The sequence below is a fragment of the Hippoglossus stenolepis genome, chromosome 8, assembly GCF_022539355.2.
Source record: "Hippoglossus stenolepis isolate QCI-W04-F060 chromosome 8, HSTE1.2, whole genome shotgun sequence".
Classification (NCBI taxonomy): Eukaryota; Metazoa; Chordata; class Actinopteri; order Pleuronectiformes; family Pleuronectidae; genus Hippoglossus; species Hippoglossus stenolepis.
In genome coordinates, this window is record NC_061490.1 from 21,530,998 (window position 1) to 21,543,362 (window position 12,365).

The 12,365-nt window shown below is 42.8% G+C and overlaps 2 protein-coding genes across 3 annotated transcripts in view; one reads left to right on the forward strand and one right to left on the reverse strand.

Annotated features, from left to right (window-relative positions):
* Nucleotides 1-12,365, reverse strand: part of LOC118113339 (B-cell receptor CD22) — a 1,629,935-nt gene that overhangs the window by 1,211,605 nt on the left and 405,965 nt on the right. The gene's annotated exons all lie outside the window — the stretch shown is intronic.
* LOC118113348 (protein argonaute-3) overlaps nt 1-12,365 on the forward strand; it is a 36,274-nt gene that overhangs the window by 6,716 nt on the left and 17,193 nt on the right. For both annotated transcript variants that reach the window (XM_035163004.2, XM_035163006.2), the window contains exons 2-5: nt 8,495-8,666; nt 8,909-9,029; nt 9,574-9,782; nt 11,006-11,142. In XM_035163004.2, the coding sequence (XP_035018895.1) occupies nt 8,495-8,666; nt 8,909-9,029; nt 9,574-9,782; nt 11,006-11,142 (639 nt within the window). The remainder of the gene's footprint in view (nt 1-8,494; nt 8,667-8,908; nt 9,030-9,573; nt 9,783-11,005; nt 11,143-12,365) is intronic.

A 12,365-nucleotide genomic window follows, 5' to 3' on the forward strand; every position in this document is an offset into this window, starting at 1 on the left:
ATTTAACATGTTGTTGTGACTGACCAGGCCTTCGACAGCTTGTCAGTATGTGGCCGCCTGCTGCTGTTTATCTGCGGCAGAGAGTGGCGTTGACTCCCATGGGTGCCAGATGCAACACCCCTGAGGTAGATGAGGGGAGTCGGAGCGAGGAGTCTGACTTTGGGTTACGTGCATCAATCCATCCTCCCCATCTATCAGTCTTTCTGTGTGTGTATGTGCATGCATGTGCGAGTGTGTTTCTACTTTCTGCCTGCTGTGACTGACGCCATTGTGCCTCGCCGCCGAGCACTCGCCCTGTTCCCACAGCTCAGGCCTCTCTGGATTAGAAACACAACAGCTGTATTGTGTGTGTGTGTGTGTGTGTGTGTGGGCCTGTATGTGTGTGGACATGTGCACTCGTTAGCAGCGTGGACGTTTGTGTAGTGGGGGGATGTGGTGGTTAGCAGGGACTGGACGTCAGCCTAGCTTCTCACTATCCAGTTATTCTGGATCCCAGCCCACTGTGCACAGTGTGACTGTGTTGTGTTGCAAAGCAGCAGAGTGGAACGAGTTCGCATTGCTGAGATGTTTCTGAAAAAATGTTATTGCTAAGAAAAGGATCATGATTATTGGTGTAAGATATCATATTTATTTGATTCATTGATTTCTGGTGCACCATTGCATTTATTTATTACATCTGGACTATTGCACTGTAGCACTGGTGACTCTTAATTAACTAATTTCTATCCCTCTGCTTTGATTCAAAGACAGTAACATGTATTTAATGTTACTTTCTGCTCAAATACAATGGATTCTGTATTGTGAGCTCTTTGTTCCTGATGTAACAATCTTGGAGCACAGATTAGACTTGTAATATCAATGTTATTAGTTCCTTATTATTTTTATTAATGCATGGTTGAGCTGTTGCTGGACAAATTAAACAAATTCAGAAAAATACTGACAATAAATTTTAATAAGTTCCCTTCATGAACAAATGGCCCAGAAAAGGCATTTCTAACATTGATTCTAGTGTTGTGTGTATGTATGCTGGAAGATTGATGATTGCTTGAACCGCAAAGGGCGACTGCAGCACTTCGCTGAGCCAGTTGACTTGTGTAAAACTCATCTGCCAACAAAAAGTGGTGGAGTATGTCCAAGTGTAGTGTAGCCAGCTATAACCACACACAAGCAGCACACAACATGAGTTCAGTGCACGAGCAGAAGAGTGAAGGTGTGTGTGTTAAACATATTGGGATGATGCTGATGGGCGGCGGAAAAGTAGATTATGTTGCAGGACTCGTAGGAGTAGTTTTGATGCTGTATTTCTGCCATGAATCCATGTTACTGTTGGAGAACTGCGTAAGTGACATAAATTCCAGCTGAGCACAGCGGCTGTTCTCCGAAACAGGAAACTACCAACACGTAAGAGATGTCTTTCAAGCCTGCAAGGTATAAGCACATTCAATCATAGCTTTTGGTCACGATATCGCTTTAGAGTTTGTAGAACATTGGCAGCATTAAGATTTGCTGAAACTCTTCCATTTGGCCCAGACAAGAAGAAGGGAAAAGTGGCAAAAAAAGGATGTGAACCATCTGGAATTACCTGCGTTTCTTCATTTATTGGTAATAAAAATGTGTTGTGATCTTCATCAAAGTCACACTCACAGAAAAACACAATGTCTTTACACTAATAACATGCGAGCAATTAGAATCCTTTTTGACTTTATTGAACCCATTCATCAAACATTTACAGTCTCAGTGGAAAAATGTTTGCAAAACCAAAGTTGATTAAAGTGGCCGAACTTCCTCTGGCAGCAGCGGCCCTTAAACGAACAGTCGTGGTAGCTTTGGCTCTGACCTGCACAATGATTAGGAGGAATTTTGGACTATTCTTCCTACAGAACTGCTTTTGTCTGGTGTGAACGACTCTCTCGAGGTCCCTGAAGTCGTTTTGTAGTAGATTTACAGCAACGTTTGGGGTCATTGTCCTGCTGCGTCAGCTGGCTCGCACAGAGCTGAAGCTGCTGGACAGCAACCTGGCATTATCCTGAAAGATACCTTATCTGATCAAAATTATGTTGTGATAATTAATGATATTGTTTTATTGCTCATCCCTAATTGATCTTAAGACTTCTAAGATCATGTTTTTGCATCAGCAGATGATTCTTGTGAATAGCAAACTCAAAATGTTTCTTTTCCTCATGAAAATGGCTATTTCTTCGATTTGAACAGTTCTGTGTTTCTTGCCCCTGTAAGCTAAATATTAACTGAAGGACATTTTCATTGACATTAACATGAATTATCTTACCTGTGATTGTGTGTCCCTGATGATAATTGATATATTTTCTCAATGTAAACCCCACACAGTTATTTTTAGAACTCCAGTTCCTTTTTCAGTGGTAGTTAAGGTAAAGACATATCCCAAAATATTCAAATTTGATTTTAAGAAAGATGTTGGCAGAACCTTAAAAGGCCAGTACAGTAAACAGCAGTCAATGTAATGACAAACCCGAAATAGAACTAGGTTATATTGTGTTCCTTCTCAATAAATGCGAAAACAAGAATTACTTTTTTCTGCACGTTGCAATAGGCATGGGGCTATTGCATCAATTTCCCATGGCTATGACAACCCACATCTATCATAGTTGCATTTCCCCAGAACACACCGATGGTTGATTTTTATTGATGGTAAAGATGGGCTTTCCCACCTCTGTGATCTCTCACTGTCTGCAGCTCAGGAAATGAGAAACATACTTATACGGACTGGGGGAGGATTAAATCTTGTGTCTTCTGTTTGTCAAAGCATGTCCTTCCTGTAATTATCTGTGCGCACACAAACACAGTGCGGAATCTTTTATCGCAACAAGAGGAGGTTTCCTTGAACTCCTCCACTCACTGTTAGTGGAGTCAATAAACCTTTTGATGTGTGGTTGTGGGTGAGCTTTCAGTATCTGTCATAGCCAAGTATTGCACGTCACCTTGCAGCAGTAGAGGTCATCGCATCCCTGATAAGCACTTGTTGAATAGTTTTGTGTTTAGTCTCGCAGTAAGTCGATGTTCCTGTAAACCTGTGCAAGCATCTGCATGTGTTAGGGGTTGTACAGCTTCCCACACACCCAGCAAGCCCAGTGAAGGGTGCTTGTGACTGTCAAGGTCTTATTCATCATATAAAGCATGACAACAAAGCTGTTCTCAGACAAGCACCGAACTCTGGACGTTTTCCCGGAGGGGCTGTATGCGAGAACGCAAATGTCAGAGTCAGATGCTCCAGACCCTTCCCGGTGTAACAGGCCATAGTATACCCCCAGTCCGGACTATACCTGGGGTTAAAGGGGTCAGGCCAATTTATACCCCTCAGGCCAGATTATACCCCATGATATCAGTAGTGTTGAGTGATATACACAAGAATTACTTAATTTTACTTAATTTTTCAACATTTTATTGGGGGTTCAGCTTTGTCAGGTAAGTTAAGTGAGAAAGCTAACTGGCTTAAATCTTAAAACTCTAAAACATAGACTTTTATTACTTCAACCAGAAAAACAGAAAAAATATTAGACTTCCACAAAGATCAAAGATTACTACGTCCTGAAACTTCAACTTCTAAGAGTAGCAAGTCCTCGCTACAATATAAATGTTCAAAGTTAAACACTGATAACAACATCAAAACATCCACAAAGATCAAAGGTTACTACAACACTTCTCAGTAGTGTTACACATTAAAATAAAAGCACATACCCAAAACATAATGCAATTGTAACATAAGTATGTATGGCCTAGGCTATTTTACACCCCCGGGTATAGTTTGGCCTAGGACAGTTAATCCCCGGGGAATACTCTGGCCTGGGCCAAAGTATACCCAGGTTTAATCTGGGCGGGGGTTAATTTGGCCTGTTACACCTGGACGTTTCCTGCCAGCCTCCTGGTAAGATGTCAGAAAAATATCAGAGCAAGCCCATGTTAGAATACAGCAGGAAAATTCAAAGCAAGTGAGTGGACATGTTGACGATGTTTTTAAGACTTGACATGCACAAAACTGGAAAGAAAACTGAGAATACAAACATCTCAGGATGAAAGAGAGGTGCCACACACAGAGAAGACGCAGATGACGATGTCAACTATGAAGGACGATGAGATTCGAGAGCTTTTGGTGATAAGGGCTGATGCCATCATTTCCGCACTGGCATTAACTTGTTATGTCCTGTGTCCTACATGATCTACTCGGGCTCCACCTCTCACATGAATGTTCCGCACATTCTGCTCCGACAATCTCCTGCTGCTTTCTTCATAAGTGAAACCCCAGAAAATGTCCACACCCAATTTTCCCCGACATTGACGGGTCTGAAAATAGCCTTCCATGTCTTAAACATTTAGTTTTCTTTTGTTTTACCTGTCATTAGGTTTTAAAGCAGTTGTAGAATCAGTCTTCTGGCTAATTACTTCATGAGTTGTACCTCCTGAAAGTGTGTAGGATAAAGCTCCTTTACGACTGCAGAAGCTTGAGATTAAAGTACTTTGCTCTCCCAGTCGCTCCCACCTCCGTCCCCCCCGGCCTGACAGTTAAACCTCTCTCTCTCTCTCTCTCTCTCTGACCCCCTCGCTCCTGCTCCTCTGGACAAGCACATTTGTTTTGTCTGTTTGTGGAGGGAACAGAGACGCACAGTTTCCAAGAAGTACAGATAGGAGGGAGGCATTTGAAGTGCTGCGGTATGATCAGGGTCAGGTTGGCTGTTCGCAAACACACACACACCTGTGCGACAAGCCAGGTGGATTTCCAACATCTCCGTGTATCACCTGCCGTGTGCCTCATGTTGTTGCTCAGTGTTCACAGCAAGCAGTTGTCACCAATAGTTTAGCCAAAGTCAAATTTCTCCAGCTGCTGTTTGAATGGTGGTTATATTCTGGTTTTGAAAAAGACAGTCGAACTGTACTTCATTACAAACAATATCCTCCTATGGAATCATGTAAATTTCACATTTTAGTCATTTTTAACCAATAAAATAGTCTGAATAGAACATTCTGATACCAAAATGTATTTTTTAATTGCCAATGATTCCTAAAATGTTGTTATTAAACCCTTACGACAAAGAACTGTCATAGAGGGTTGAGATTTTACACTTTAACCACAAACTTTATCATGAATAATTATAATTGAAAAGAAAAATATAATACAACCAAATACAGGTATATATAATAATAATATGTAGAACTTGAATTAAGAACAAAATATATTTTTATATAATAAAAAACATAAATGCACATCTTTCCTGCATTTTTAAATCCGTAAAATAAAAGTTTTCATATCGGCGCATATCAGCAAACGTCAACAGAGATACTGATATGACTGTGAAAGGCTCATATTGGTCGGGCTCTTCTGAACAGCGACCACCACTGCAAAGGGAACCTGAATATACCCACATCACCGCGTCTCAAGCTTTTCCTGCAAGCGCCACAATCAACCAGATCTACACGATTCACAGGAAGCCAAAGAATGCAGGGGCCGCCCCAGCCTAATATCACGGTGATGGCGTTTTGATTAAACCCACACAACTTGGTTGTTTTGATGCTTGTGTGCATCTCGTCACGTTGGCGCCATCCAAACAGAAATCACGACTGCGGGTTGGAGGTTGCTCTGTGTGATCAGGCGCTTCGTTGGAGGTCTGGCCTTCGAGATTGTGCTGCGTCGGGATTAGTTTGTTTGAATTTAAAAATTGTTGCAGTTTGTCAGTGTGCATCAGGGAGAGTCCGCGCTTGTGTTTGTACAAAATGCCAAAAGTGTAGCAACTGTGTGTGTAATGTGGGAAATATAAGCTCATTATTTCAGCGTGTCCCTGCAATACCTCTGCTACAAATTACCGCCTGTCTCCTTGTGTGGGTTTCATACCAAAATAATGAAACCAAGTGGTTGTGTGTGTGTGTGCGTGTGTCTGCACAAGGGAGTGGAATACCAAAACTTAACCCTTCACCCTGCCATGTAACTCCACGAGAAAGAAGCAGGATGCTCCGCTGTGGGTTTCTCTCCGTGACTCACGCTGAATGGAAGCCAGTACAGAGAGGCAGATGAAAGTCAGAAAACACCAACTCTGCCCACTCTCTAATCCTGCCACTCCCTGCTATCCCCCTCCTACTCACCCACTTCACCAGGACCATCACAGCACATTAAATAAGTTCTCTCAGTAACGGAAGAAGCTGTTAAAGTTTAAATTAAGGACTTATTGAGTCCTGAATTAGGAACTAGGACAAGTCACTCTTCGTGGTAGACGACCTCATTTGTGTCGCCCTAATGAAGACCTACCAGAATATTTGTGTGTGTGTGTGTGTGTGTGTGTGTGTGTGAGTGTGTGTGTGTGTGTGTGTGTGTGTGTGTGTGTGTGTGTGTGTGTGTGTGAGAAACTGGACTTCCCTCGTACTTTTCACAAAGGGCACCCAAGGGAATTACCATTACAAAACTTAGCGTGCACATAGTTTTGTGTGAGAGTGACAGCCGTGGTAGGAATTCCAGACTTTCCCCTTTTTTAAAAATAATTTTCCACACAGACCTACACCCTCCATCAACCCTGTTAGACTCCACAGCCCATCAGAGGAGACGCAGAATAAATGGACCAGGTCAAAACACATATTTCCAAGGCTTACTGACTGTAAACAAACAGTCGGGGGTTTGCTCATGTTGTCGGCCGTTACCTCACAGAAGGTTTCTGTTCCGTCGTAGGGAGGGTTTTTATGAACTTCCCTTCTGCGGGGCCCTCAACCCTAACATCACCCACACATGTGAGGCTATGAGTCAAATCGGTGATGAATCACACTCAAACCACGACTCTCATTTATCGGTGACACATCTGGGGCTGTTTTTCTTTTTCGGTTGAGACTGGCGAGCTCCAGAAGACAGAACAAGACAGTTGAATAAAAAGTCAAATAAAGCCACGGGGTCTGGAGGGGCGGGCGGGCGGGCGGGGGTTTGAAAGAAAGCAACATTTGCCAGGAAAATTGATGAGTCTCATCTGAGTTTTTGTGTAAAGTTGGCGGCTCTTGCATAAGAATGGCCAAACACATGATAGCATCCTGATTTTTAATCCAGACATTATATTGGCACGTCAGCAAAGCGAGTTGTTCCTTCAAGTCTGATGTGGAGGACAAGCCTCAGCAGACCCAAAATAGCACTGACATGAGTGTGGCACATTTAGCTGAAGAGAACTCACTTGTTTCTGGATCAAAGTGACTCATGTTTCCTTTTTTGTGTGTGTATCTTTTAGAACAAGTGTGTCACGTAGAAAACATGTGAAACACACACAGAGCAAATAACAGCTAAATTAACCAAAATGTGCAAGCTCAGAGATTTTGTTCTGCTTTTATTTGCATCATATCCACTTTACTCGTTGCTTTGTCTGTCTCTGCTGCAACTTCTGGGGCAAATTACCTATAAAGGAGAAACACGCTGCTAGCCATTTAACCAGTCAACCATTTTCTCCCCCCACTGTTTGTCCTGGTCACTTGTAAAAGATGAAGATTATTCATTGCCGGCTCTGTAGAGGTAGATTTTAGGCAACGATGGTGAACACAACAACGCCCACGATTCCACACTCCTTCACAACATCATCAAACTCATTCTTTTTTTTTTTTTGATTGAGAGACCCTTAGTGGCGGAAGTTTAGTCTATTGTAGAAGAGCTAGTGGGCGAGAAAGTGTATTTTCTTATGAATCATTATGCGTCAACTTTGACATTTTAGTCCAATCTTCGGTCCCATCATAAGTTGAGTAACACAGTGAGAATTTAAAGTATGTGAAATGTGAGTCATTTGTCCATTAGTCATCTTTAAGGACCTGCTTTTTAAATGTTCCACTACAGTGAAATGAAGTAGCTTGTAGCTTGGAAACCCTGTGTAACCTCACATTATTCAGCTGTTGTCTTCCTTTTTTCCAAATGCGACGGAGAAGATGTCATCATCCGTTCATTTCCATCGAGACGGCTTCATGTGCCGCTCCACACACTTCCTGTTTCACACGCCGCATTTGTGGTCATTGCACCTGTGTTTCATGTGTGTATTTTCAAAATACAGTGTGTAACAGTTTGCTTTTGAGTAGGTGCATGTTCAAATGCTCATAATTTGGGAAACCAGCTTTATTCCCCTGACACTTTCTGTACTATTCTGTTTATCTAATCAAATTTTCAAGTGCACATTGTATCGAGGTGTGACAGTTTATTGATGGTGTGGTGGGTGTGTGTGTGTGTGTTTGCCTTTTAAATGTTTAAAATGTCTAAGTCAAACATGCTTGTTCTTGGTGTTTCCCGACACGTATCTTATCTTGACATTTGGAATTTCACAGGTCATTTTTCTCCCCCACCATCAGCCACTTGTATATACACTGTATCTTTGATAAACCAATATCTGTCAGTAATATCAGTTTAGCACAACATGATTTATTCCCATGCATTCTGCACATCTTCACCCTGAATGACCTGTACATGTTTTTTTTTTAATTCCTCCTTGTTCCTCCTTGTTCCTCCTTGTTTTTCTCTCAGGAGCCGTTGGGGCCCAGTCCCTGTTCACCATGCCTCGGCGGCCTGGCTATGGCACCATGGGGAAGCCCATCAAGCTGCTGGCCAACTGCTTCCAGGTGGAGATCCCCAAGATGGATGTCTACCTCTACGAGGTGGACATCAAGCCTGACAAGTGTCCACGGCGAGTCAACAGGTACGGCGGTCCTTATCTTTAAAACTTTTAGAAATGTGCACTTACAGTAGCTAATATCTAATATAGAGCATCTTACAAGGAGTGAGATCCCAATTTGCTGTGTTTTTCCGAGGGATAAATGGCGGTTGACGGACACATGAGATATATTTGGGGTTTAATCTGTGACTTTAGATTCACAGATGTTTTTAATGTCAGTACTTTGCTAGGATCAGTTGAACTGAGAGTCTGTATGTGTTGTACAGGGAGGTGGTCGACTCGATGGTGCAGCACTTCAAGGTGACCATCTTTGGGGATCGCAGGCCAGTGTACGATGGAAAGAGGAGCCTGTACACAGCCAACCCTCTACCTGTGGCACCTGCAGGGGTGAGCTGGAAAAAAGATTCATACAAGTGCAAACACACAATCCTAACTTGCACATAGCCTGCGCACACACATGGACTCACAGAAGAACGTACACAAATGCATCAAACCATGACAGCCACCACAAACTTCTCTAAAGCTGTTTTTAGGCATGAAGGCATGCGTTCTTCATTTGTGAAAGGCAAAGTCAAAGACATTTTCTGGAGTTTGCCTTAAGAACGGAGCAGAAGATCGCAAATCTCATCTTTCCAAGTTAACATCTACGTCGTCATCTTCTTTGTATGTGGCACATCTTATCATCTCACCCACTTGCTCGCAGTGAATTTTCTCGGAACGTCCCGTCTCTCACGTGTGCTCACTCGGATATTTCTGGACATTTTACGAGGGAGCTAGCAGGAAAAAAATTAGCAATTGACTCTGCCCTTTTTATTCTCCCATATAGCCCCTCCAGAAGATTTCAGGAAATGCTCCGGACCTCAGTGCGTGTGTTAAAACAGCCCATGTGATCTGATCTGCTCTGTCCTCCCTTTTTCTTGTCCCCTCACAGGTGGACCTGGATGTCACTCTACCAGGTGAGGGAGGGAAAGATCGTCCCTTCAAGGTGTCCATCAAGTTTGTGTCTCTGGTCAGCTGGCACATGCTCCATGAGGTGCTGACCGGCCGCAGCATGCCTGAGCCTCTCGAGCTGGACAAACCCATCAGCACCAACCCTGTCCATGCAGTGGACGTGGTCCTGCGACACCTGCCATCCATGAAGTGAGCTGATGTTTTTATCTTCCATAAAGATTACACACGTCTTAGTATTTCACCCTCTTAATGACACTTGGGCCTAAATAGAAAATGTTAATGTTTTAGAATGACCATTAAAGAACTAATAATGTCAAGGATACTCTGCTTTCCCCACCTCCCTCTTGAGTCAAACACGTCGTAAAAAACGATCCCTGTTCAATTTATAGCAAACACTATTTATTTGTTTTGTCACGGTGGCGTCAATATCAGCTCTCTGATCCCAACGGAAATCAAACGCAGCTTATATGGGCTCAGCTTCATACTTGACCTCATGCAATCCTTCACTCGATATCACTCTAAGCCCCAGCGAGAGCAGCGTTAAACGTAATATCACCGGCGCTTTAATGAAAACCTTTGTCAAAGCATTATTAGAAATTGTTATATATCGACACCTTGCATTTAGCTCCGCTCGCAGGTGTCAGGCTCCCAGTGTTTCACTGGCATCTTGACACATTGACAATGCAGGTTTCACTGAGAGAAACATTGTACAATTATTCATCCCGGGCAGAGTCATAAGGGGTTGATGGGTCCAGGCAGTGTCAACACCCATTTATTTCACAGATGTATTTTCAGACCATATTGAAAAGCTGCTGAATCTGACACTGTAAAACACATATTGACTTCTATTCTCAATTTAGGATGTGAAAGCTGGGAAATCAGACTACAGGCCAAGTTAACGATTTAACTGTTAAAACCCGCACTTGTAGAATAGATGTGTCTCTCTGACCATTTTCTCATCCAGACTCGTTCAGACTTCTGCTTTAGTTTATTAACATTGGAGCAAGTTGTCGCACCACATCACACTTTGTTAACATCTGCTTCCCCATGAGGTCACATGACTGACATATCCTCTATATGTCGCTGCCTCTGGAGAAATAATCGTAATAAAACCCTGTAACGTGTGATGTGCCATTATTTTCTAATCTTGTTATTCAGACGTGTGAATATAATAAAGACTCTTCTGTGTGACGCAACTCGATTTCAAAATCGGTCTGGAATTTAAAACTTGTGTAGTCCGAGTCCAGCTCAAGATCACATGTCCAGTCTTCTCCAGCGTCCTTTCCTATTTACCCCATTAACTCCTTCTCTTCTTGAACTGTTGTCACTCCCTATGATTGTTTACTCTTATATCTTTCGTCTCTTTATTCTCTCAGCTCTTTTGTAATTATTGTCACTTTCCCCCCATCCAGGTATACTCCAGTGGGCCGATCCTTCTTCTCGGCTCCGGAGGGCTATGACCATCCCCTGGGAGGCGGGAGGGAGGTTTGGTTTGGCTTCCATCAATCTGTGCGGCCCGCCATGTGGAAGATGATGCTCAACATCGACGGTGAGAACCAATCGTCATTGTTTGCCTCGCTCCGATTTTACTGTGATGTCTCCCCAGTGGCTCGATATGGCCTCACAGCTTTCAACAATATTAATGCAACAGTTGTTTTTATTGCTCACTGCTTCAGACACAGTGAGATGTAGTGGTTTCACAATGTTCTCTTCTGTGATTCAATCTTTGTTTAAAAATAAAACTGTCTTCTCTCGTACATTCACTCAGAAATTGTTTTCTCTGTTTCTCCGTTACAGCTGTGGAAATGAGATTTTAATAATTTAACACATTGATTAGAGCGACATGGAGCCTCCGTGAAACCAGCTATTTTTAGAGATTTGTGCATGATCAGTTTACTCTCATTGATGTTATGTTTTAGGAAATTTAATAGCTGAATTTAACACAGATTTAATGTGACTGTCTACTTCATGAGAAAGCTACTATTTGTTTGGAGCTACATAAGGTCTTCAGGTTTCTATTAATGGTTTTTAGAAATTATGGAGACCTGTGCAGGGGAACCAATAGTTTTTCATCAGCACATTTCTCATAAGCAGAGCAAAGTCAGAATGGATCTAGTTCCTCTGGTTGAGAAGAAGCTTTCCAGATTCAAAGTTAATGTTTCAAGATCTATTTTGGTAATTGGCTCGGGCTCGGGGGCCCCTTGTCAGCAAAAAGAAAAATCTGTTAAATGACCTGGAATAGTGAGCTACAATTTCAATCTGTTATTATTTGTGGAAAACATGTAACAGGAAGGGAGATGCAGAATGTCTTTCACCATATGCACACTGCAGGAGGTGGTTGGAGGCTCCGCTGTGCACAAGAGCGTGTGTGTTTGTGTGAGATTGATAGAGGAGCTTGGAGGAAGGTGGGTTCTTTGCTGGATGGGAACTGACTGGATGGTTGCTGTGGAGACGCGTGTGTGTGTGTGTGTGTGTGTGTGTGTGTGTGTGTGTGTGTGTGTGTGGGTGTGTGTGTGTGTGTGTGTGTGTGTGTGTGTGTGTGTGTGTGTGTGTGTGTGTGTGTGTGTGTGTGTGTAGTGCCTACATGCGTTAGACTGGTGGGTGTAGCTCGGGTCAGGAGGGTAGATGTGTGGAGCATTTCCTTCAGACGGCTTTTGTTTTGCTCCAAGTGCTTGAAGCCTCTCTATTTAAATCTTTCCCTCTCATTCTCTCTTTGTCTCACTTTCCCGCCTTCTCATCCTTGGAAATCAATTGGTCACCACCAGTCTGCTC